Source organism: Boleophthalmus pectinirostris, unplaced genomic scaffold, assembly GCF_026225935.1.
Source record: "Boleophthalmus pectinirostris isolate CB_2022bp ecotype Guang Dong unplaced genomic scaffold, ASM2622593v1 HiC_scaffold_7, whole genome shotgun sequence".
In the NCBI taxonomy this organism is placed as follows: domain Eukaryota; kingdom Metazoa; phylum Chordata; class Actinopteri; order Gobiiformes; family Gobiidae; genus Boleophthalmus; species Boleophthalmus pectinirostris.
The window spans coordinates 24503543-24527796 of NW_026571473.1; the positions used below are offsets into that span (position 1 = coordinate 24503543).

Genomic DNA, 24254 nt, shown 5'->3' on the forward strand with positions numbered 1-24254 from the left:
GACCTGGTTTAGTCCTGGTTCAGTTCTGGTTTAGTCCTGGTTCAGTCCTGGTTCAGTTCTGGTTTAGTCCTGGTTCAGTCCTGGTTCAATCCTGGTTTAGACCTGGTTTAGTCTTGGTTTATTCCTGGTTTAGACCTGGTTCAGTCCTGGTTCAATTCTGGTTCAGTCCTGGTTTAGTCTTGGTTTATTCCTGGTTTAGACCTGGTTCAGTCCTGGTTCAGTTCTGGTTTAGTCCTGGTTTAGTCCTGGTTTAGTCCTGGTTTAGTCCTGGTTTAGACCTGGTTTAGACCTGGTTTAGTCCTGGTTCAGTTCTGGTATAGACCTGGTTTAGTCCTGGTTTAGACCTGGTTTATTCCTGGTTTGGACCTGGTTCAGTTCTGGTTTAGTCCTGGTTCAGTCCATATACGGCGCAAAAGTTCAGCATCTTAACAGTTCTTTTGGTGAGAGTAAATTAAAAGTGCTGCAATAGTCGTGTAATGTTTTACATTTTAAATACAGTAATATTGTAATGTAACAAATGACTTTGAAATGACAGTAACAAGTCATAAATAAAACATTACAGTTTTAAAGTCACTTGTCCAACAGTGGATCTTGTAAAGTTGTTGTAAACTAGAAATCAGTTTGAAAAATAAAAGCAGCCTTTCATTTACAGATCTCATCTAAATATAAAATGAACTGAACTTTGAACTAGTTCAAAATTAAAATTGTGAACTATGAACGTGAACTATTCACTTTGAACAAGTGTGAACTGAACTTTGAACTAGTTCATGAAAAGTGTGAACTTGCACAACACTGCTGTATCTTTGTTAGCTTTGTTGTTGTCCTTCTTTGACCCTCATGTTTGTGCCCTGGTTGTTCCTTTAGCCAGCTGCTTTCTGCCGTACTTCTGTTGTTACGTCTTTGGGACAGTGGCACCAGAGAGATGGACAATGAACGTTCCACCCAGGGGACCAGTGCTCCCTTGCTCCCTCTGCTCCAACGCTTCCACAACATCCACAGCAGTAAAGAGGAGGCTGTCCCAGAGGAGGAGGCGGAGGTGAGAAATTATGCATTCAGCTTTTATTAATGTAATGAAAAGAAATCCAATCGCAGGTCACAAGACGTTTTACTTCTAGGCATTCCCACACATTCACACACGTAGAGGGTATTATCAATGGAGGAAGCTGATTTATTTGCTAAGACAAGCATTTAAATGTAATCCGTTTTTGTTTTTTTAATAAAAATTTATCATACGGTTAAGTAAACTATATTTATTTGATAGAAGTGAACATACTGTACTATTGACTTTTACGGAGTATATGATCATGAGCACTGGCAGAAAAATGGCTAAAGGGACGTGTATATCTAGTGATGAACCAAAACATATCTTTGAGCATACAGTGTAATCAGTGTATAAATTCATTTGACAGACACTTAATCTCAACCCTGCACCACAACCAGAATTGTTTTGGAATGTAACTGGAATGTAAGCCTAATTCCTAAACCAAGTCATTTTATTTGATTGCTCTTCAGATTTTAACTGCACCTTTAAGTCCAAATGAGAGTTTCCTGCGATACCTGACCTTGCCCCAAGACAATGACTTGGCCATAGACCTCCGACAAACGGCTGTGGTCATCATGGCCCATTTGGATCGCCTGGCCGCCCCTTGCAGCCCTCCCCACTGCAACTCCCCGACATCCCACAAGGTGACGATTCCTCTGGTCAGCTGCCTCGGCTTATCGGATTAGGTCATTTTAGGTCATGTATAATGCACTTCCAGAGCTAGATTGAATTTGAAGTGGCTATGAAATTGGATGTTAAAGTTAGATTACCATTCTGCCATACATTAGCCCAGACTACAGTAAATACTGACTTTTGTTTTTCTCGCTTATTTTAGGGCACACTGCAGGAGGTGATTGCATGGGGTCTCCTGGGCTGGAAGTTATATGCCAATGTGAGTGGACCCATTCAGTGTAAAGCCCTGTCCAACCTCGGTGTGGCTCAAATTGTTTGCTCAGAAAAATGTTTCCTCATCCTGTCGAGCACTGGGGCTGTGTACTCACAAAACTACAAAAGCACAACTTTGGTCAGTATAACATTTTGTTGTTGTTTTTTAAATTAAAATAAAATATTGTATTTCTGAATAAATCCACAAGACTTTTGTCAACTGTGTAATGCATCTATGCATTTTCTTTAGAATTAAATTTAATCATCTTTTAACCCTAAAAGTATTATTTGTTGTTGCAGGCTCCGATGCTGATCCATGCATTAAGCTCCAGAAAAATCACCAAACTCGCAGCTCATCCGGATGGGCAACACTTCATGGCCTTGTCGTCCAATGGAGAAGTGTTTTCCTGGGGCTGTGGAGACGGCGGGAGGCTGGGACATGGAGACACCACGTAAGAGATAACTTTTATATACATACTGTTTAGATGGCCAAATATAATTACAGATGTTCTATGCCATATAATATAATTTATTCTTATAATTTGCTGTAGGTACTTGGAGGAGCCTACAATGATCGCAGCCTTCAACGGGAAGCAAGTTGGGAAACATGTAGTGCATGTGGCATGTGGGAGCACCTATAGCGCCGCAGTTACTGCTGATGGAGAGCTCTACACCTGGGGCAGAGGCAACTATGGACGACTGGGACATGGTAAACCATTCTTAAAGAAGAATTTACATTATTTGATGAAAGATTTTGAGAAATTAAGGAGTTGACAGTTTACCACTGTAAATAATTCTATATTAAGAAGAATTGTTTTTAATGGTTGTTTGTTAGGCTCCAGTGAGGACCAAACCACGCCACTGTTGGTGACTGCACTGAAGGGACTAAAGGTGGTGGATGTAGCATGTGGAAGTGGAGATGCCCAGACTTTAGCTGTGACAGAAAATGGTAAGTTTAATTTTTTTTTTACTTTCTGCATTATTTTAACAGCAATAAATGTGTATTTTAAACCCTCTTTCAGGTCAGGTTTGGTCGTGGGGCGATGGAGACTATGGTAAACTGGGCAGAGGAGGCAGTGATGGTTGTAAGACTCCCAAACTAGTGGAGAAGCTACAGGATTTGGACATCGTGAAGGTCTGCTGTGGGAGCCAGTTCTCTGTGGCTCTGACTAAAGATGGACAGGTTTACACTTGGGGTAAAGGAGACAACCAGCGCCTTGGACACGGGACAGATGAACATGTGCGATACCCCAAGTTCCTTGACAGTTTGCAAGGTGAGTCCACTGCAAGAATAACTGCTATCAAGTCAAACTTACAAGTTAAATACCTTTAAGTATACCATACAACATAAATTTTTTATTGATTTTTCTAATGTTTTTCAAGGTAGGCACTTGTATATGCAGTATATTCATTAAAAGTAGTCATTAATTATGTTATTTATTAATGATTATTATTTATTATTATTTTAGGAAAGAAGGTTGTAGACATTGCAGTGGGTTCCACACACTGCCTGGCCCTCACTGAAGATGGAGATGTCCACAGTTGGGGAAGTAATGACAAACTACAGCACTTCGACACACTTTCCAATAAGAAACAGCCAAAAGCTCTGCCAGGGTTGAACTCCAAACACATTGTGGGCATCTCCTGTGGCCCAGGACAGGTGACTACACTTCAAGTTTTGTCAATTAGTCAGTTTTCAAGTACATGATCATCCAACAAGTTCTTTTAGAAGAGAAATGACTTGTAAATGCCTGTTTGTAGAGTTTTGCATGGTCGTCCTGCTCCGAGTGGTCCGTGGGGTTGCGTGTCCCCTTTGTGGTGGATGTTTGTCCCATGACGTTTGAACAGCTGGACCTGCTGCTGCGGCAGGTGAGCGAGGGCATGGACGGCAGCTCGGACTGGCCCCCCCCACAAGAGAAGGAGTGCATGGTGGTGGCTACGCTCAACTTGCTTCGCCTCCAGGTATCTGTTGTTTTGTTTTGCCTGTGTTACTTGATATGAATCAGTTGGGTTATTTGTAAATCTGAAATCATTTTATAACATAAGTGAGGCAAAGCAGAATTTGGTGATGGTTTCAGTTGTGAGCTGCCACCTGGGTTCTGAGTGGGCCAATCTGACTTTTGAAGTTTTGAAAGATGAACTGATGAATATTCTAGATGCCTGTATTCACTGTATGAAAAGAATAAAGTATTATTTTTAGCCTAATCGTTGCACAAGTAATTTAGTCACAAGAGTAACAACAGCAATATTTTTAATTGCTCATGTTTTTTTGCAGCTCCATGCAGCCATAAGTAACCAGGTAGACCCAGAGGAGCTGGGACTTGGACTGGGCAGCACTCTACTCAATAACCTCAAACAGACGATTGTGGTTTTGGCGAGTAATGCGGGAGTCCTCATTACGGTCCAGGCAGCGGCTCAGGCTGTGCTCCAGAGCGGATGGTCAGTCCTGCTGCCCACTGCAGAGGAGAGGGCCAGGGCTTTATCCTCACTCCTGCCTAATGCTGGTGAGTCTTCAATACCGTTATGCTCGAATGGAGAAAAGGTCCTACATTGCAATATTGAGAGCATACAAAATAGTTCTTAACACCTTGAGAATTGCAATCAATGATATTTTTCTTTCAGAATACAATAGTTTCATGCTCAATAAAGCCTTACTGTTTCAAGGTCATAAATACTTTATTTTAGCTGATAATATTGGGTAGATGTTAACTCATAATTTGTTTAATTCATTCATTCTTCTTCTTTTTTTTTTTTTTTGAACAGCATCTGGTAACGAGATGAGTGTGAGCCCAGGGAGGAGGTTCATGATTGACCTGTTAGTTAGCAGTCTAATGGCTGATGGAGGTTTGGAGTCTGCACTGAACGCGGCTATCACTGCTGAGATACAGGTAGCATGATTTTGTGATTATTTATATGCTTAGCCTAATGTTAGAGTGACAACTTATCAAGGTATTGTTCATAACAGGATATTGAAGCCAAAAAGGAGGCTCAGAAAGAAAAGAGATAGATGAACAAGAGGCCAATGCATCCTCCATGCACCGCTGTCGCACCATGTTGGACAAAGACTTAATTAACACTGGGATCTACGAGTCTGCAGGAAAACAGAGCCTGCCCTTAGTGCAGCTAGTACAGCAGCTGCTGAGGTATGCTTCGCTTAAAGTGTATAGTGATAATTGGCTTTCTACTGTAAAGCCTAGTTTGATGTGTTATTATGTATTGCCTCAGGAACATTGCCTCACAAACAATTGCGAGGTTAAAAGATGTTGCTCGTCGTATTTCCAACTACCTGGAGGCGGAGCATGTCAGCAAAGAACGGTCTGCATCTCTAGATTTGCTGTTACGATTTCAGAGGCTTCTGGTTAGCAAGCTGTACCTTGGTGTCAATGGCACAGAGCATGTAAATGGATACAGTAAGTGACGCTTTTGTACATATCTAGTGCAATGTAACTCTCTGTGTAATATTGTACCGAGGTACAAAGTAATGTTATTACAGATTTCAGAATGCATTAAACGTATGTCTAAGGTGATGGCTTATTTCAATTTTGCATTTTAAACTTTTTATTTTGTTTTTCCAGATCCAGAGCTTCTAGGTGTTGGGTCGCTGTTGAAGAAGTACATTGCTCTTTTGTGCACTCACATTGGAGACATACTTCCAGTTGCCACAAGTATAGCCTCCACTGGTCGCAGGCACTTTGCTGAGGTTTCGCGGGTCATTGAAGGGGATCTAACAGGTAAGTCACAAATAACTAAAGCTAAATACTAAAACAGTGCGGACCACGTGTAAAACATAACTGCAGTTATAACCATATACTATGTCCTATGTATGTTAATTTTTATTTCCTCTGTATTAGGAGTTCTGTTGCCTGAGTTGGTGGTCTCCATCATCCTCCTCCTCACCATCGATGCAGGTCTAATGCAGGAGACCGGGTCAATTCCGCTTCTAGCTGGACTTTTGGAACATCTTGATCGCTTTAATCATTTAGCCCCGGGACACGAGAGAGACGATAATGAGGACTTGGCCTGGCCTGGCATCATGGGTATAGACATAATTTTTCAGCTCATTGTATAGATTAGAGCAATAGCAAATGCAACCACAAAGATAATTGTGTAATAAATAATAAAACAGAAAAGCAAAAAGAGGATAAAAAGGAGAAAAGGATACTGATCAAATTGTTTGTGTTTTGGCTACTTTTTGGTTTGGTTTAAAGGGGCAATATAGTTCATTCAATAGACACATAGCAAGAGAGAGAAAGAGACACTTTATTGATCTTGAGGGAAATTCGAGTTTTGCTGCAGCAAACTGTTGCAGTTTTGCTGCGGCATTTACACTGTGCTTCTCAGTCGCCTTTTGTGTCTCAGTCAATGCCTGCTTATTATGTTTAAGTAATAGAACGTTTCTTGCAGGGTCTTTCTTCACTGGGCAGAGCTGCAAGAACAATGAGGAAGTGTCTCTTATCCGTAAAGCTGATCTGGAAAATCACAACAAAGACGGTGGCTTTTGGACAGTTATTGATGGAAAAGTGTATGACATCAAGGACTTCCAGGCTCAGTCACAATCACTAAGTGGGAACAGTATTTTAGGTAAACCTGTCAATATGTACAAACTAAGTCAACTGTTTCTCATAGGTAAAATACAAATTATTGAAAATGTTATGTTGTCTTTTACAGCCCAGTTTGCTGGAGAAGACCCTGTAGTTGCTTTGGAGGCAGCCTTGCAGTTTGAAGACACCAGAGAGTCCATGCAGGCTTTCTGTGTTGGCCATTATATGGAGGTAAGAACTGTTGTATTCAATTTCATACCATAGCTTATAGGAAGAGATCTGAGAGGTTATGGTTGTTAATGATGGGATGAGAAGGAGTAAGAATGAGTATCAGAGGAACAGCTCATTTTGGTGTTTTGTGGCAGATAGAGAAGATTATACATTCATTGTAAGTGTATGTGCTGTTTTTGTTTTCAGCCTAACCAGGAAACTGTGACCACACCTGATCTTAGTAGTTTATCCTCTCCGCTGATTGACACAGAGAGGAACCTTGGTCTCCTCCTTGGTCTTCATGCTTCTTACCTGGCCAAGAGCACTCCTCTGTCTTCAATGGAAATTGAGTGTGCCAGTAAGCTTTATATATTGTTATACACTTGTATACTGTACTGATTTCTGCATGTTGTCCATGGAAGTGTCAAATCTAAAATGGATGTCACTGTATGTGTCTGTAACTAAGTTTTTTTAACCAACTGTATACCATTCAGTCTGTGACATAGTAATATCAAACAGTAGCAAGATTTGCTAGCTCCTATAGTTAAGTGTTCCTTTTCCTGTGTAGTGCTGTCAAGATGAAGATGTTGCCCTTAAGCTTAAACCTGCAAGATGCTGTTATTGATTGCATTACAGGCTTCTTGGGGTACTTTTAGTGACGACATCTACAAAATAATAAATTTCCTCACAATATATAAATACAAATGTCCACTGTCCCATATTTACTAAAATAAACCTAAACCTGATAGTATTATTACTACTGTTACATGCCTACAACCCAAAGCTGCTCTAGTCCATCTAAAAATAATTTTAACATTGTCTCTACAGCATGGCTTCAGTCATCTATATTCTCTGGCGGGCTCCAGACCAGTCAGATTCACTATAACTACAATGAAGAGAAAGATGAAGACCACTGTAGTTCATTGGGAACTACAACTCCAGATAAGGCTAAACTATACTCAAGGAGGATTACACTCAGTGATCATGCACAGCCATTTCTACAAGCAATCGCTGACAACAACATTCAAGACCATTCTGTCAAGGTAGAAAAAATCATTACATTTGCCTGTTGCTTGTACATTTACCATTTAAGCCAGCTAAAATGAAAAAATATGACACTATTAATCTGTTGTATTTGTTGTATTTTAGGATTTTCTGTGCCAAATAGAGCGATGTTGTAAGCAGTACCATCTGATTACACCCATCACATTCCCTCCAGAACATCCAGTGGAGGAGGTCGGGCGGCTGTTGCTCTGTTGCTTGCTCAAGCATCAAGACCTTGGTAACTACTAGCCACGAGACTCGTCCCCAGTACACCTATGCATTGAGAGATATGATCTGACACTGCTTATTATATTTTCCAAAGCAAATAATTTATGGTGTAAATATTATTGGGTCAATGTCTTGGCTCTGTTTTGTAATTTTCAATATGGCTTTGTCTTGGACTATGGATACAAGATGGTTTTTAGGTTATTGGTTAATGAGGAGCAAAATGCAGTGAAATAAAAAATGATGACTTTTTGTTTTAGTGTAGATTTCTTTCCGAAGAGATTTAATTGTGCATTTACACCAGGGCAGAGATTGCTTTTGTAACGGTCTACACATTTTTCTGCATCAAACATTTTTCTTTATCTTTCATAGGCCATGTTGCTCTTTCGCTCGTTAGTCAATGTGCCTTGGGTGTGGACCAGGGGAAACAAAGGTCTCTGCCGAAATCTGTGATAGAAGTGTGCCGAATGGTCTACCAGGCCAAGTGCTCATTAATCAAGGTAAGGCATAATACTTTTTCTTCTTAAGTAAAAAAAGAGCATAAGCTGGGGCTGAACTATTGCAATTTAATTTGTGATTTACGTTTTTTATATCCAGAATCAATTCACATATATTAGCATATTTATGTTCATTATGGGTAGCAAAATGATATGCATTTTAGAAAATGTGTGTAGAGGTCTGCATTATAGGGTTAAGTGGTTTTATACTCATGACCCCCTGAAGACCACATATGAAATATTTCCAAAGACATAATTGCTATCATTCAAATTGCAGATTAATTAATTTCCAGATCCTGTTGCAATATGTTATTTATTAAAAGCTACAACTCAGTTATTTTTTCTGGGCTTATTTCAGACGCATCAGGAACAGGGGCGCTCCTACAAGGAAGTGTGTGCTCCAGTGATAGAGAGACTTCGGTTTCTCTTTAATGAGCTTCGTCCTGCCGTGAGCAACGACCTGTCCATCGTCTCCAAACTGAAGCTCTTGAGCTCCCAGCCACGATGGAGGAGAATTGCCCAGAAACTCATCAGAGACCGGCGGAAAAAAAGAGGTAAGTCAGAATCTGAAATTAAATGCATTTGCCATTATACTGGTATTATTAATGTAAATTATTGTGTATTTTCAGTGCCTAAAAAGTCAGATTCTGCTGATATTGAAGAGCCAAAGATGGAAAATGAAGGGACCAACGAGGAGGAGCTTAATGTAAATCTCACCCCTCCACCGGCTGACAGGAAATCTCCTACCAGCAAGACAACAAAGGTATAGTTTATTTTCTTTCTTACTTGACTTTGTTGTGTCAATTCTTGTTTTTATTGGTATTTATTTTGTTATTTCCTAATTAGTTTTCCCAACTTTCTGTCCGAAGTGTGCATGTTGATGTTACACCCTGTTTTTTAACATAATTTTAGTACAGTAACTATATTTCTAATCTGCAGCAGGACAAGTGGCAGCCACTCCTCAATACTGTGGCCAATGTGCAGAAATACCGCTGGCTTAAGCACAGTGTTCACGGCTTCTGCCCTCAGTCCAGTCTGATGGGAACAATTGTGGAGTTCGCTCTGAAAGAAGAGCCTCTGGATGTCGAAAAGATGAGGAAATGTCTTCTGAAGCAGGTATTTCAATAAAAGCATTGTCTAATTGATTACATTTTTTAGCTTAGTTCTTAATTGAAAGTTGTTGGGTTTTTTCAGTTGGAGAGGGCCGAGGTAAGACTTGAGGGGATTGACACCATGTTGAAGTTGGCATCGAAAAACTTTCTGCTGCCGTCTGTGCAATATGCAATGCTGTGTGGCTGGCAAAGGATCATACCAGAAGGGACCAACATTGGGTAGGTCATGGTTAAAACAATTAACACAGTAAAATGCATGTATTAGATTTAATGTTTGTGTAATGTTTCTGGTTTGCAGAGAACCATTGTTTGATTGTCTAAAAGATGTGGATCTGATCCCACCATTCAACCGTATGCTTTTGGAGGTCACTTTTGGAAAGCTTTATTCTTGGGCCATTCAAAATGTTCGCAACATCCTTCTGGAAGCCAGTGCACGATTCAAGGAGCATGGTGAATATCCAGAAAATGCAGTATAATTTTTTACCTTGCAATTTATTGATCACTTATAATGTCTTGTCTATATTTCTTTGTAGGGTTGCAACCTGTTCCTCTGCAAACCATCACTAATGAAAACCCGGCAGGGCCTAGCCTAGGCACTATTCCTCAAGCACGTTTCCTCCTTGCTATGATTCATATGCTGTCACTCAAACATGGGTCCAATAGCCTCAGTCTGTTGTTGAATTCAGGAGTACTGGCTTTAACACAGAGTATTCTCAGACTGATAGGTAAGACATGGATGTGTAGATGTGTAGTCTTTATATACTAGGAAATATGTATATATAAATATTGAATGGTAATTGTTTCTGTGTATTCTAGGGCCAAGCACAGACAGCAGTGAGGAGGACATGAATCTGTGTGCACATGGAGGTTCAGCCACTGTTTTGGAGGAGTCCAGGAAAGAGGCCACGCCAACGCCTCTCCCCGCATCAGGGCCTGAGTTGGCTGCTATGATGAAGATTGGAACCAGAGTTATGAGGGGAGTGGACTGGAAGTGGGGAGACCAAGTAAGTGCAATAAAACTATTGTTAAATTTTTTTCCTATTTCTGAAGACTGAAAAAGTTTATATTGTATTTTGCGCAATAAAATAATCAGAATAATTGTCAGGTGAAGGTGAATAGACTAAAACGCAAAAGTGCAATTTCTAGATTACCATGTTAGGCAAAGACTGAGCCAAACGTTTTAAGTGTTGATAAGGGAGATGAACAAAATATGATCTCATGCTCTATATGACCTGGCGTGTTTTCCTTCAGGATGGACCAGCACCAGGTCTGGGTCGGGTCATTGGAGAACTGGGAGAGGATGGTTGGATCCGAGTACAATGGGACACCAGCAGCACAAACTCGTACCGAATGGGCAAAGAAGGAAAGTATGACCTGAAACTTGCCGAACCACCTCCAGCTACTCAACCCCCTGCTGAGGATTCTGACACAGAGGATGATGTTGGTAAGATCACAATAAAATGACATATAAAGCCAATATATTAATTAAAGCTGCAATATGATGCCACCAAAATCTTTTCCCTCTTGGACTTGATTGACAAATCTTATGTTTTAAAGAAAAACAATAACATTTTTGTGTGTCAAGATCTATTTAAAAATGTTTGTCTTGTGTCTATTTTAGATGGAGAGCTGCTTGAAAAGAGCACCCACCCGACGGCCATGATGTTGACGAGCACCGTGAACCTGCTGAAGATGCTGTCCCTGTCGGCTGGAGTCCACGCTGAGGTGTTACAGACTGACGCCACCCGGACACTCTGCGGACTTCTGAGGTCGCTCGTGGAGAGTGGAGCCAATGACAAATCAGGTGATTTTACTGTACATTAGTCAGTATGGTTTCTTTATTTATCAGTTGCTATTTGGTCATTAATGGCTTCTTAATTGGACAAGTTGCAGACCAGTTTTGTTTAATTTAAACTGTTGGAGCCATGCGCCTTATGTGTGCGTCACCAGCAGAGTGTGCCGCACCATTTGCATTATTTGTCTCTTGATTGAATCACTTTACTAGATTGTTAATGAGTAGCAAAGACTTGAATCTCACTGGTAGATAAGATAAGATCAGACTTTATCAAATCACGTTGTAACTTATTTGTGATGCTTTGCTACATTACTTCATGTAACTTTATAAGGAGTAGAGTGTTACCATAATTGTGTTGTGCTTTCAGGCTGTCACTCCCACAGAATGGTGTCCCGGGAGCAGCACCGGAGCTGGTGCACTCTGGGCTTCATCCGCTCCATCGCACTCATGCCCCAGATGTGCAGCACGCTCAGCACATCAGCATGGATCAGCCTGCTCATCCGGATAGTGGAGGGTCACCAGTCTTTTAATGCTGTTACACTGCAAAGACAGGTGCATTTATTGTGGATTTAAGATTCTAAATGTGGTCATATAAAGGTTACAGGGCTCTGTTAAGTTTAATGTATAGGTGTTGTACATGGACTGTTCTAAGTTAGAATTTCCATCTCACTATATTTACTTAACCACGACACAAAATCTCCATACGTACTCCGAATACAGTAATACTGCTTATCAGCTTTTTGTAAAGTATTTTCAATTGTGTGTCCTTCTGTTTTTAGATCCTTGCATTGCGCCTCCTGCAGGCAGTCTTGCCTTCATGGGACAAGATGGAGCGCTCTCAAGACATGAAGTTCCTGGTGGAGAAGTTGTTTAACTTTCTTGGGAGCTTGCTGAGCACCTGTTCTTCAGATCTGCCGCTGCTTAGAGGTAGGTTTCTTTGGATGTACAATGGTGGTCAGAATGATTTCAAAACATGGGCAATAATCTCTAATTTTGGGCCAAAATAGGGATTTAAATTTTAATTTAATATGTAAATGGTCATTAAATATGTTTTTTCAGTTATTTCAACCATTATCAACATTTTTCTTTCTCCACAAACTTGTCCTCCAAACAGATGGATCTCTCCGGAGGAGAAAGTCCCGCCCACAGGCCTCTCTGACAGCCACTCACAGCAGTACTCTGGCCGAGGAGATTGTTGCTGTTCTGCGCACTTTACACTCCCTCAACCAATGGAACAGCCTCATAAATGAGTACATCAACAACCAGCTCAGTGCCATTGGAGATGTGATGGTGGGCTGCCAGTCTGAAGCTGTAAGTATTAGAAATACATAATATACCGTACATTATGGGCTCCATATTATCATTGTGTGATATAATCTCTAATGTTAGTCATCAGGTACCCTCTGTTTATTTACCCTAACTGATATGAATATTCTTTATTTTTCATAGTGTTTCCTGGAGGAGTATTTCCCTGATTCAGAGGGTCCGAGAGTGGGCAGTTTGATGGCCGTCTTGTCTGTGATTGGGGGAATAGATGGTCGGTTAAGGCTTGGAGGGCAGGTGGTTCATGAAGAGTACGGAGAGGGCACAGTTACTCGAATCACTCCGAAAGGACGAATCACTGTTCAGTTTCATGAGATGAGGACGTGCAGGGTGTGCTTGCTCAGCCACCTCAAACCAGTAAGTGGGAAAACACATAAAATGGCTTGCATACATATAGATAGATCAGTCACTCAAAAAAATTTTTTTGGAGTTTTAAAAACATTTACCCTGTGACCTATTCATACATTTGTCTCTCAGTTTTGGGGTGGCAGTCAGTATTACTGAACTATGTTTTGTCTAACAAAATATCCAAAAGGAAACCCCATAAATATTGAACATGATAATTTATACTAGTGACAAGGTCCATAATTCTGCACAATGTCCAAATAAGCCAATCACATAAGTGTCTAGAGTAGCGTGTTGCTTATCACCCTGCAATTATTCTTTTCTTTTCATGAAGTTGCCAGCAGTGCCATTCAGTGCCCATAACCTACCCTTCACTGACCCCATGTTGTCAGTGTGGGCCCAGCTTGTCAGCTTGGCAGGAAGCAAGTTGGAAAAACAACGGATGAAGAAGTCCTTAAGTCGTGGCTTTACTGGTAAAGTCATTTGCTCAGATTCATGTAATTGACTATTTTAACATTGCATACTATCTGTGTATTATAATCAGACTATATTGCAAAAATGTCCTTAGGAATTTTTAAATTCAATTTCTTAAGTTTTAGTCAAATCTGCATAGACCAAAATATGTGTTAGTGATTATTTACATTATTTTAATTACAAATTTTCTGGTATGAAACTAATCTGACTTGCAGATGGAAATTAGCTCTAAGAGCTACAGACTGACACAAAGCATCTCTTCAGTGTTTCTTTGATTAATGTTCCTTTACATGATCCCTGTCTCATAAACTAAATAAACTAAATTTCTTGCAGCTGACCAGGTGGACATCCATTTGCTCCGTTGCCAGCAGTTGAGACTCTACATTTTAAAAGCAGGACGGGCTTTACTCTTTCACCAGGACAAACTTCGACAGATCCTCTCTCAGCCTGCAGTCGTTGACATCGGACCTAACCCAAGTGGTGAGTTGAACTAACATTAAGATGTGCAATGTGGCTTTGAGATTTTTATATATGGGCTGTCACTCAAGTAACTGTTCATACTCGAGTAATCGTTTACACTTTTTGGTTAGGTTAGAAAAAAGTTCTTTTACATTTAATATATACAACAGATTAGCAACTTTAAATCAAATGTAATTATTTATGACACATACACTTAATAATTTTATGAGTTGCACTTTTTCCTTGCAGAGGATCCAGTCGTATCCTCTCCAGATGTGGGGGACTTGTCTCCTGAAGGACCACTTCCTCCAATGATTCTGCTACAACAACTTTTGTCTGCTGCCACCCAGCCCTCCCCCATCAAAGCCATTTTTGACAGACGTGAGATGGAGGTAAGACTAAATATTTTCTTCAGAACAAGAAAGCGATGGTAGCAAAACTAGTAACAACACTAGACTCTTTGAAAAGGCTATTGAAGCTAAGTTATATTGTAATGTTACCTAATGTTATTGTCTAATTTAGGCTGCAGCTCTGGCCGTGTGTCAATTCTTGGCAGTGGAATCAGCCCACCCCTCATCTCCTCTGTTTGAGGAGAGCAGCTCCAGCGAGGCCACCACTCCTGTCACAATTCAACACGTCAGACCCCCAAAACAAAAGAAACAGAAAACTTCTCCAGTCCCCCCTTTACCCATAGTTGTTCAGCTCATGGAGATGGGGTTCCCACGAAAGAACATCGAATTTGCCCTAAAGTCTCTGTCAGGAACTACAGGCAGTGCCTCAGGAATGCCAGGTACTAAACATTAATTGGTCCTCACAGTAAATTTAATTACTGGGAGATAATGTATGTGAAGATGACAGAAATTATGACTGTCTTAAATTAACAGCGTATATTTTTTGTTTAGGTGTTGAGGCTCTGGTGAGTTGGCTACTGGACCACCCAGACATCCATGTGACTGAGCTGTCTGATGCAGAGACAGTGTCAGATGAATTCTCAGATGAAGAAGTTCTCGAGGAACTGGAGGAGAGCGAGCCAGCCTACACAGTGGTACACAGCTTACATTATTATGTTCAGTTTATTTTCTCGTATGAATATTAATGCTTCGTTGTTATGTATTTTAGCTAAGAAAGAACTGAATCAAGATTGTTAAGTAACGCTTATAGTATTTTTTTCTTCTTTTTTTTTAGCCTCCTGGAGCAGTGGTCACCGAAAGCCAAACATTTAAGAAGAGATCTGATTTTCAAAGTAACGATGACTACGCTGTTTATGTTCGTGAAAATATACAGGCAAGTTCTTAGGTCAATAACTCCTCTCCTTAGATTTCTTATTCTTTATTACATTATAACATTTATTACTATCTTCTGCACATAGGTCGGGATGATGGTAAAATGCTGCCGAACATATGAAGAGGTTTATGATGGAGATATGGGTAAAGTTATAAAGCTGGACAGAGATGGACTCCACGACTTGAATGTGCAATGCGACTGGCAACAAAAAGGAGGAACATACTGGGTCCGCTACATCCACATTGAGCTTCTTGGTAATTATTTTAAACTATCTGATTTATAGCTATCTTTTGTGGCCGTATCTGTCATTGTCAATGGATTTTACAGGCTTCCCGCCTCAGAGTTCTCCCTCTCATATAAGAATTGGGGATAAAGTGAGAGTAAAGCCGACAGTAACTACACCAAAATACAAATGGGGATCAGTAACACATCGGAGTGTTGGAGTTGTGAAAGGTAAACTGCTACTACTGTCGTTATCACTGTTGCTACTATTACTAATACTCGTGCTTGTTATGAATTGAGCAGAGAATAAAATAAAATGACTTATTATTTATACTTATTTATCATTTATATTTTAGCATTCAGTGCCAATGGAAAGGATGTAATTGTTGACTTCCCCCAACAATCTCACTGGACTGGCCTTCTGTCTGAAATGGAGCTAGTGCCCAGTGTCCATCTTGGAGTGAGGTAAGGTCATAAAATACTTGATTGTATTGTATGATCTTTTTTTTGTTTGGTCTACATATGTGTTTGGTTTCAGGTGTGATGGCTGCCAGATGTTTCCAATAAATGGCCCCAGATTCAAATGTAGAAATTGCGATGATTTTGACTTTTGTGAAAACTGCTTCAAAACGCGAAAACACAACACCAGACATTCCTTTGGCCGAATCAATGAACGTGGTATGTTTTTTAATACTTTCCCTAAATGCCCAGTACTTTATTTACAGTTTTTTCTTAAAAACTTGCTTTCATCATTTCTCCATAGGCCAATCTCCAGCTTTTTGTGGTCGCTCAGGGAAACAACTTAAGAAACATCACAACACACAGCGTGGGATGTTGATCGACGACTGGTCCCGAGCCGTGAAGAGCCTGAACGTCTCCTCCTCTGTGAACCAGGCGTCTCGCCTCATTGACTGTAGTGACCAGTGCTGGCAGTCCTCCGGATCGCAAGGAAAGGTACATTAACTTAATTTAAGAAGTTTAAAACGTTTATTTGGGGATAGTACTTTCTGTGATATTATGAGTAAGGGATTTCTTTATTTGAAATCACACAATATTTTTCTCTCTCAGCACTGGATTCGTCTGGAGCTGTTCCCAGATGTCCTTGTGCATAGACTAAAGATGCTTGTGGATCCAGCAGACAGTAGCTACATGCCATCTCTAGTAGTGGTCTCAGGTAGGGTGTATGACATTTTTTCTGCACTCATTATATTTTAAACCATACATAAAACAAACATGATTATTTGATAGTAGATATTATGAAATGTTGGCCAATCCATGAATAAACTTTTCTGTGTATGATGACTTTTGACCAGACCGATATGGATATATCATTTTGCAATACATATTTGTGCATTCAGTGTACAAGTGGCATTACTTTATTCATGTTCTCTACAGGTGGAAGCTCTTTGAACAACTTAATCGAGCTGAAAACAATTAACATCAATCCCACAGACACAAATGTCCTCCTCCTTGCTGACTGTACAGAAGTATGTGCACATTTAAAACATATATATTTAGAATATGGTATATTACCAGTGACAAACTATTAAACCCTCTTTACAGTTTCACCGCTACATTGAGGTTGCCATTAAACAGTGCCGCAGTGCTGGCATAGACTGTAAAATCCATGGACTGAGCATTGTCGGACGGATCAGAGCTGAAGATGAAGATTTGGCCACTGTTCCTTTTCTTGCCTCTGACAATGAAGAGGAGGATGAGGAGAAAGCTGCTACTGGGAGGTTTGTAATAATAGTGTGTCCTCAATGTGAAAAATATGTTGCATTTCAAATCTGATCAATAATTGGTTTGCCTTTTATTTGGACCAGCCTCGCCCGGAAAAAGTCATCAGGATTGGAGTCTGCAGCAACAATCCGGACCAAAGTGTTTGTGTGGGGTCTGAATGACAAAGACCAGCTTGGAGGACTCAAGGGCTCCAAGGTACTTTTGCATTTTTCTTCAATTTAACCCATGCATTTAGTATTCATTCTCTGCCTGACCTAAGTGATTGTAACACGGGCAAGTGCTGTATATTAAATGACTTTTTTTTACTTGCAGATCAAGGTGCCATCATTTTCTGAAACTCTCTCTGCTCTGAATGTGGTGCAAGTGGCTGGAGGCTCCAAAAGTCTGTTTGCTGGTGAGTAATACAAGCTGCATCTTTTAGAGTATGTGTAATTTAATTTCTAATCAAAATTATTTAACTTTCATAATACACAATTGTAGTATAGTTACAGGTTTCCAAATTCTAATATTGAACTGAATTTGTGTCTCTTTTTACAGTCACAGTTGAGGGTAAGATTTACGCCTGTGGAGAGGCCACCAACGGCAGATTGGGCCTGGGTCTGTCCAGTGGGACCATACCCATCCCGCGACAGATCACAGCTCTGAGCAACTACGTGGTGAAGAAGGTGGCTGTGCACTCTGGAGGGCGCCATGCCATGGCTCTGACTGTGGATGGGAAAGTGTTCTCCTGGGGTGAAGGGGACGACGGCAAACTGGGACACTTCAGCAGAATGTAGGATTTTTACATGTTATTAGAATACTAACATAAGGATATCACAGCGTTGCATTACAAATTACAAATTGTTATACCAAATAATAATTCTAACTTCTATACCTACATTTCACCTTTATAACTATACCTCTGTTTTATTCATTCTTTATTCTGAAAAGGAACTGTGACAAGCCCCGGCTGATAGAGGCGCTTAAAACCAAGCGTATTCGGGACATTGCATGTGGCAGCTCCCACAGCGCTGCCATTACCTCCAGTGGGGAGCTCTACAGCTGGGGACTGGGAGAATACGGCCGCCTTGGACATGGAGACAACACCACACAATTAAGGCCCAAACTGGTAAGTTAGGCTAATGTTTTTGAATTTGCATTTAGATTAAAGTTCTGGATCACAAAGAAATATTGTGTTTGCTTTCCAGGTAAAAGTGCTCTTGGGACATCGCGTCATCCAGGTCGCTTGTGGCAGTCGGGACGCTCAAACTCTAGCACTTACGGATGAAGGTATGTTTCTCAAAATATTTAATAAAAAGTACACATTTCCCTCTCTGCTAATGTTTAAAAACAAGCTTATGGTTTATGAATAATTAGTTGCCACCCTGGAAGTTGAATGAATAAGTCAATAATTCTTTACTTTTAATATTGTGTATGAATATTATCCATTTCTTCATCCAGGGTTGGTGTTTTCATGGGGTGATGGTGATTTTGGTAAACTTGGTCGTGGAGGCAGTGAAGGATGTAACATTCCTCAGAACATAGAGAGGCTGAATGGACAGGGCGTGTGCCAGATTGAATGTGGGGCGCAGTTTTCACTTGCACTCACTAAATCTGGAGTTGTGTGGACATGGTAAGAACTACGTATTATCACTGGTCAGATTATTTACTTGCACTGGGTTAATCAATATGCTGTAAATAGGGGCAAAGGAGACTATTTTCGATTGGGACATGGTACTGATGTCCATGTGAGGAAGCCCCAGATGGTGGAAGGGCTCAGGGGCAAAAAGATTGTCCATGTTGCTGTTGGAGCTCTGCACTGTCTGGCTGTCACTGAGACCGGACAGGTTTGTATTCATCTTCTCCTCTAGTTTTGTATATACCCATGTAATATCGTTTGAAAATGCATTGAAAATTTAATATTTTTTAATTCAACTTGATTTACTCTTTTTCACATGAAGATGTCTGTCTATACAATTGTTTGTACTATTTTTTTCCAAACTTAAAAAAAAACATTTATATTTCAGGTGTATGCATGGGGGGACAATGACCATGGGCAGCAGGGGAATGGTACCACCACTGTGAACAGGAAGCCCACTCTGGTGCAGGGTCTGGAGGGACAGAAAATCACTCGAGTGGCTTGTGGCTCATCTCACAGTGTGGCCTGGACCACTGTGGACGTGACCACTCCTTCAGTTCATGAACCTGTCCTCTTCCAGACAGCCAGGGACTCACTTGGAGCATCTTATTTAGGTTGGTAGAATCGAATAACTTGAAAATTTGTTTTTAAACACATTCATGAGCATTAACTTCTAAGTGAAGAATTAATATAAATTTAATATCTTTCTAAGCTTTATAAAGGAAAAATAATTATATATGTTGGGCTTAATTTATGTGTATTAAGCTAGTCCTGTGTCCTGATTCAGAGATCCATAGTTAGATCCATTTGTAACTTTCTTTTTTGCATCACTAACAGTTTTTCCCTACTTTTGGATTTGCTTAATACCAGGCGTGCAGGCAGACAGTGACCCGTCGTCTGTGAGTAACAAGTTGAATGGTCAGAGCAGCTCAAAGCCAAACCGGCCGTCTCTTGCCAAAATCCTCCTGAGCCTCGATGGAAAACTGGCCAAACAGCAGGCACTCACTCATGTGCTATCTGCTCTGCAGATCATGTATGCAAGGTACGGGCTAGTCTGTTTTTTAAATTCACTCAAGAAGATTTAAAAAGAAACTACATATAGAACTCAAGTTATGTCATGTTGGTGGCACATAAACAGAACAAGAAAGTCCCAACTACAACTCTCGGACTAGGTTTGCATGTTCTCTTTTATGTCAGGGTGTTTTCCCCAAACTTGAAATATGCACAACAGATTCATCCTACAGCTTGATACTCCTGACTCAAGATCTGAATATGCTCCTTTGTATGAGTGAAATGTAGAGGACAAATTTTCCTACAGGGACAATAAAATACATTTTGGTTGGTTCATAATTCTGTCACCTCCTCTACATACACAAGATAAAATTACCCCGAAATCACTGAAAGTCCTTCCTGTATATGTGCATTACCTGATATGGAAGTTGACAGGCTGCATATGCTCCTTATTCTCCAGGGATGCCGTGGTGGGTGCTCTGATGCCAGCGAGTATGATCCTGCCTACAGAGTGTCCTTCCAGCTCTCCCGTCCCTCCTCTGGACTCCTGTGCCTCCTCCACTATCAGTGATGAAGAGGGTCCACCTGTCCCCCCTGAAGCAGAGGACCGCGTTAGCCCAAATCCATGGCAAGACAAGAAAGGAGAGGTACGTAATATATACAAAACAAACTGGAGCTTTTTTTTTAGTTTAGCTTAGATTTATAACTGCTGTCAGGGAAAATATTTAATAAACAAAGGTGTTCCCTTACTCAGGAAAACTGCTCTATAATGACCAGGTGTCTCGGTGCAAAGTCAGCAGACTATTTTAGGAGCCACTTGGAAACCCCAGACTCTCTCATGGGACTTTGTTGAGAATAAACTTTATGCACATGCACCTAGCTATATTCTTTGCTAGTATAAGATCTGCTGACACTGAAAAAAGTATACACAAAACATTCAGCTTTCATAGACAAAACTAATAGGGTTTTAGAATGGGTTTATTAAGAGTACATAATTTATTTTATATGAAGAATAAGAAAGCAATTGTAGACACGGTAACCATATATTTAGATAGAGACAGCAGGCAATAAATATGATTGTAAATGACTCACTAAATTAAGGTTAGAAACATTTGTCTATGTATTTCCCTTTAAATCAATAAAGTACCTCTCTCTCTCCTTCTCTCTGTTTTTCTGTGTTCAGGCTGCGTCTTCTGATGATGCTGTGACCCCCTCTTCAGCCGTGACGCCCTCTGCCTCTGGGGCATCCTCTCGACCTTTCATCCCTGTCACTGATGACCCAGGAGCAGCCAGTATCATTGCAGAGACCATGACCAAAACCAAAGAGGTAAGTGGAGCAATTCTACACAACACTACATTACATAATTAAATACACAGACAAACAAGACATTATGACGTTGACTGTAGGGAATACCACATAATGATGGCGGCTGTTAGTGTTTATCATATGCCTACAATTCTTATGTGAATATTTTGTCCTCAAAGTTGGTGTGTTAGATCCAGAAAATGGCACAAATACAAACTTAAGCAAATTGTGACAATAGTTTACAAAAGGGGCTGAGCATTTTCAAAGTTACAGGTAGAAGGTGTTTCTGGTCAATCATCAATCAAAATATCATAATTTCATGTCTTAATAAATGTGTTTACCTTATTGATTTCTTTCAGGATTCAGAGAGCCAAAACAAAGTGGTTGGTCCAGAGCCTCAGTACTTGGATGAGTTCACCAGTCTGCTCATGCCTGATGATACTCGCGTTTTAGTAGACCTCCTCAAACTGGCCGTGTCTTGTCGCTCTGGGGACAAAGGCAAAGAGGTGTTGTCTGCGGTGCTGTCTGGAATGGGGACTGCATATCCACAGGTAATAAATCCAATATATATTTTTTTTTTACTAAACTCAGAATATTTACTCCAAAATTCAGTGATAGTAGAGTAGAAATTATTCATTTAAAATTCATAAAAAAATAATACATTTTGCGCATTATTGATACATTATATAAAATGCATATTTAAAAAGTGACATTATCATACCACTTTCATTTTGCTTTCCACCAGTGGTCAAGAAGACACTAGCTGTATTACCTTTGCCCAGTTAGAGTCATAAAATCCTGCTCTCTTTTATATTTGGTGAATAGTACATTCTTAGTTCAACATTTGTTGTTGTGGTTTGCAGGTTGCGGACATGCTGCTGGAGCTGTGTGTGACAGAGTTGGAGGATGTTGCCACAGATTCTCAAAGCGGTCGCTTGTCCTCTCAGCCTGTGGTTGTTGAAAGCAGCCATCCTTACACAGATGACACCTCCACCAGTGGCACTGTGAAAATACCGGGTAAATAATAATGGTTGTCTACAGATAGCTTGGATATTGATAATAATGAAAATGATCTTATTACAATTCCTTTTTTGGAATCAAGATTTAGTTTACAATGCAAATTATAAACTGCATCATTATCATAGTAATATGGCTAAACTAATACAAAAAACACCAAAATGTGTGTAGTGGTCCAAATCAAAACACCACAGGACAAGCATTATGTTACTTTTTTTTAGAATGGCAGCCTTTCTTTTCTTAAAGCTGCCATTTGATTCACATTAATAAAATTCTAACTTTAACCTTAACACTCTTATTTTTTTGTAGGAGCTGAGGGGTTAAGGATAGAGTTTGATCGGCAGTGTTCAACAGAAAGACGTCATGACCCACTCACTATTATGGATGGAGCAAACAGAATAGTGTCTGTCAGATCAGGTATGTATTGACTGTCTTATTACTACCAGTCGAATGTTTGCTGAAAAATAAAACATTTATCACGCTATTTTCAGGCCGAGAGTGGTCTGACTGGTCGAGTGAATTGAGGATCCCTGGAGATGAACTGAAATGGAAGTTCACGAGTGATGGTTCTGTGAATGGATGGGGCTGGCGCTTCACTGTCTATCCTATCATGCCCGCAGCTGGTGAGCTACTGTTAAACTGAAAACATTAGTCATCAGCGCTGTACAGCAATGCCAGTATAAATTTACACAGCATTATACTTTTAGATTTTTTGTCAAGCGTCATCCTTTATGATCTAATGTGTTTGAGAGGTGTTCTGCGGTTCAGGTTTTCAAGTGTGGTTGTTTCATGGGTGGAGTGTAGAAGGTGGTTTGATCCCAAATTCCAACCAGTCAGTTCTGTCCTTTAGCAAGACATCTCACTGATAGTACCTCTGTATGAATGTGTGGCGAGTGCTTCGTGGCCTTATCTGAGTAGCTGTAGGTGTAGTTGTTGATTCAATGACTCCTTAATTGTGGTGGTGCTAATACATGTAAATACAAATCAAATTTTACTTTTCAGGTCCCAAAGACTTGTTGTCTGATCGCTGCATCCTCTCCTGCCCCTCCATGGACTTGGTCACCTGCCTCTTGGACTTCAGACTCAACTTTGCCTCAAACCGGAGCATTGTCCCTCGTCTCGCAGCTTCTCTTGCTGCATGTGCCCAGCTTAGTGCACTAGGTAATAATACTTTCCTCTCATTTCACAGTGTTCCTTTTTCTATTAGTGTGACTATATTTTCATTGTGGCACAGCTGCTGGACACCGAATGTGGGCTCTACAGAGGTTACGTAAACTTCTCACAACTGAATATGGTCAGTCCATTAACATCAACAGACTGCTCGGGGACAGTGAAGGAGAGACACGCCCAATGGTTTGTGCTTTTTCCTTCACAATAAAATTATACTATTACAGTTTTGATAGAGTACATGCATGTAGATATATTTATTAATTTAAATGCACAATTTTTCCTATTTACTTTTAGAGTTTCACCGGTAGTGCTTTAGCTGCTTTGGTAAAGGGACTCCCTGAGGCTTTGCAAAGGCAATATGAGTATGAGGACCCCATTGTCAGGGGAGGAAAACAGCTTCTTCATAGTCCATTCTTTAAGGTATGGCTACATTTTTTATCGTTTTTAACCTTGATTTTTAAACTTACTGTGAAGATGTCATAGTCTTGGTTAGTAGTCAGTATCATTGGACAATAGAGTGTATAAATGATGTAGCTAAATGACATTATGTATGTATTGTACAATTTATAATGCTTGTGTTTTTATATTGTATCAAGGTGTTGGTTGCCCTTGCTTGTGATCTGGAGCTGGACACTTTGCCCTGCTGCGCTGAGACTCATAAGTGGGCATGGTTTCGCAGATACTGCACTGCATCGCGAGTGGCCATAGCATTAGACAAGAGGACCAATTTACCAAGACCCTTCCTGGATGAGGTGCCCTATATTACCATACAACTGATATAACTGTTTTTATCAGTTTAGATTAAGCTGGTATGAAACTACTATTATTGCTTCAGGAATTATCTGTTGTGATGATCTTAGAAAGGAAAATTAACAAATTAATCTCACTTCAGTCTCACTAAGTAGTAACTTCAGTAAGCATTGACTTTGTG

General features: G+C 40.3%; 1 protein-coding gene across 1 annotated transcript in view; it reads left to right on the forward strand.

The window, feature by feature from the left end:
• herc2 (HECT and RLD domain containing E3 ubiquitin protein ligase 2) overlaps window positions 1–24254 on the forward strand; it is a 40154-nt gene that overhangs the window by 8617 nt on the left and 7283 nt on the right. The window contains 68 exon segments of the mRNA XM_055164434.1: window positions 865–1036; window positions 1513–1686; window positions 1878–2066; window positions 2228–2379; window positions 2479–2636; window positions 2763–2876; window positions 2950–3201; window positions 3397–3587; window positions 3689–3889; window positions 4203–4431; window positions 4691–4815; window positions 4893–4920; window positions 4923–5070; window positions 5153–5337; window positions 5503–5658; window positions 5779–5964; window positions 6332–6508; window positions 6596–6699; window positions 6886–7036; window positions 7507–7721; window positions 7828–7960; window positions 8320–8447; window positions 8803–8998; window positions 9074–9207; window positions 9384–9560; window positions 9639–9775; window positions 9855–10006; window positions 10090–10281; window positions 10373–10560; window positions 10808–11000; window positions 11178–11360; window positions 11719–11903; window positions 12131–12278; window positions 12466–12662; window positions 12801–13031; window positions 13354–13492; window positions 13827–13973; window positions 14202–14344; window positions 14475–14742; window positions 14855–14997; window positions 15138–15236; window positions 15322–15490; window positions 15564–15689; window positions 15815–15923; window positions 15997–16136; window positions 16222–16412; window positions 16527–16632; window positions 16854–16945; window positions 17022–17197; window positions 17285–17396; window positions 17514–17595; window positions 17739–17973; window positions 18132–18309; window positions 18389–18470; window positions 18642–18813; window positions 18883–19027; window positions 19208–19433; window positions 19690–19861; window positions 20291–20477; window positions 21014–21157; window positions 21496–21687; window positions 22000–22153; window positions 22463–22570; window positions 22645–22776; window positions 23156–23314; window positions 23388–23506; window positions 23618–23743; window positions 23920–24075. Coding sequence (XP_055020409.1) covers window positions 865–1036; window positions 1513–1686; window positions 1878–2066; window positions 2228–2379; window positions 2479–2636; window positions 2763–2876; window positions 2950–3201; window positions 3397–3587; window positions 3689–3889; window positions 4203–4431; window positions 4691–4815; window positions 4893–4920; window positions 4923–5070; window positions 5153–5337; window positions 5503–5658; window positions 5779–5964; window positions 6332–6508; window positions 6596–6699; window positions 6886–7036; window positions 7507–7721; window positions 7828–7960; window positions 8320–8447; window positions 8803–8998; window positions 9074–9207; window positions 9384–9560; window positions 9639–9775; window positions 9855–10006; window positions 10090–10281; window positions 10373–10560; window positions 10808–11000; window positions 11178–11360; window positions 11719–11903; window positions 12131–12278; window positions 12466–12662; window positions 12801–13031; window positions 13354–13492; window positions 13827–13973; window positions 14202–14344; window positions 14475–14742; window positions 14855–14997; window positions 15138–15236; window positions 15322–15490; window positions 15564–15689; window positions 15815–15923; window positions 15997–16136; window positions 16222–16412; window positions 16527–16632; window positions 16854–16945; window positions 17022–17197; window positions 17285–17396; window positions 17514–17595; window positions 17739–17973; window positions 18132–18309; window positions 18389–18470; window positions 18642–18813; window positions 18883–19027; window positions 19208–19433; window positions 19690–19861; window positions 20291–20477; window positions 21014–21157; window positions 21496–21687; window positions 22000–22153; window positions 22463–22570; window positions 22645–22776; window positions 23156–23314; window positions 23388–23506; window positions 23618–23743; window positions 23920–24075 — 10810 coding nt within the window.